The 945-nt window shown below is 48.1% G+C and overlaps 1 protein-coding gene across 1 annotated transcript; it reads right to left on the bottom strand.

Moving 5' to 3' along the window:
- On the bottom strand, window positions 1-945 carry LOC133065276 (olfactory receptor 1L8-like). Its single transcript, XM_061156091.1, has one exon. The coding sequence runs from the start codon at window positions 943-945 to the stop codon at window positions 1-3; it is 945 nt and encodes a 314-aa protein (XP_061012074.1).

Here is a 945-nt window from a genome sequence, read left to right as displayed (position 1 = left end):
TCAAGAGGGTGTTGTCTGGGGTTTCCTCCTGCCCAGCAGCTTCCTCAGACCCTGATTCAGGTCTTTGTTTCTTAGGCTGTAGATAAAAGGATTGAGCATGGAGGACAGAACTGTGTAGACAATTGTAGCCACGTGGTCCCTGACGGTGTAGGTGGACACAGGCTGCAGATAGACATAGAAGATGCTTCCATAAAAGAGTGTTACCACAGTGAGGTGCGAGCCGCATGTGGAGAAGGCTTTGCGTTTCCCAGAAGTTGAGGGAATTTTGAGAACCGTGATGAGGATCCGTATGTAAGAAAAAGCAATGCATAGAAAAGGAGTCACCAAAAAGGCAGATGCTTCTGTCATTAACACAATTTCATTGACAAATGTGGGGGAGCAGGATAATTTCATCAGGGGGCTGAGGTCACAGAGAAAATGATGAATAATATTGGAGTCACAGAAGGTGAGCTGATTCAGCAGAAGTGTGTGTAGGAGTGAGTGGAAGTGAGGCAATGAACAGGAGAAGGCCACCAGCAAGATACAACGGCAGTGACTCATGGTGGTGACATAATGGAAGGGGTCACAGATGGCCACATAGCGGTCAAAGGCCATGACTACTAGAAGCCAACTGTCAGTGTTGCCCAAGGCATATAGAAAATACATCTGGGTCAGACACCCAGCATAGGAGATGGTCTTATGTGACAGGAAGTTCACCAGCATCCTGGGGACAATGGTTGTTGTGAAGCAAATGTCAGTGAAAGACAGGACACTCAAGAAAAAATACATGGGGGTGTGCAGTTGGGGGTCAGAGTGGATGGCCAGGATGATGAGCAGGTTCCCTGTTATGGTGACCAGGTATATGATGAGGAAGAGGATGAAGAGTGGCTTCTGGTCCTCAGGCCGGGAGGAGAGTCCCAGGAGGATGAATTCAGAGACACTGCTGGTTTGGTTGAGTCTTTCCAT

This window comes from Dama dama, chromosome 11, assembly GCF_033118175.1.
Source record: "Dama dama isolate Ldn47 chromosome 11, ASM3311817v1, whole genome shotgun sequence".
In the NCBI taxonomy this organism is placed as follows: domain Eukaryota; kingdom Metazoa; phylum Chordata; class Mammalia; order Artiodactyla; family Cervidae; genus Dama; species Dama dama.
The sequence above is the reverse complement of the archived record's forward strand: the minus strand, read 5'-3'. Positions and strand labels throughout refer to the sequence as shown.

What these genes read in the sequence shown, in the direction of transcription:
- LOC133065276 (XM_061156091.1), bottom strand. Translation starts at nt 945, where the DNA reads ATGGAAAGACTCAACCAAACCAGCAGTGTCTCTGAATTCATCCTCCTG.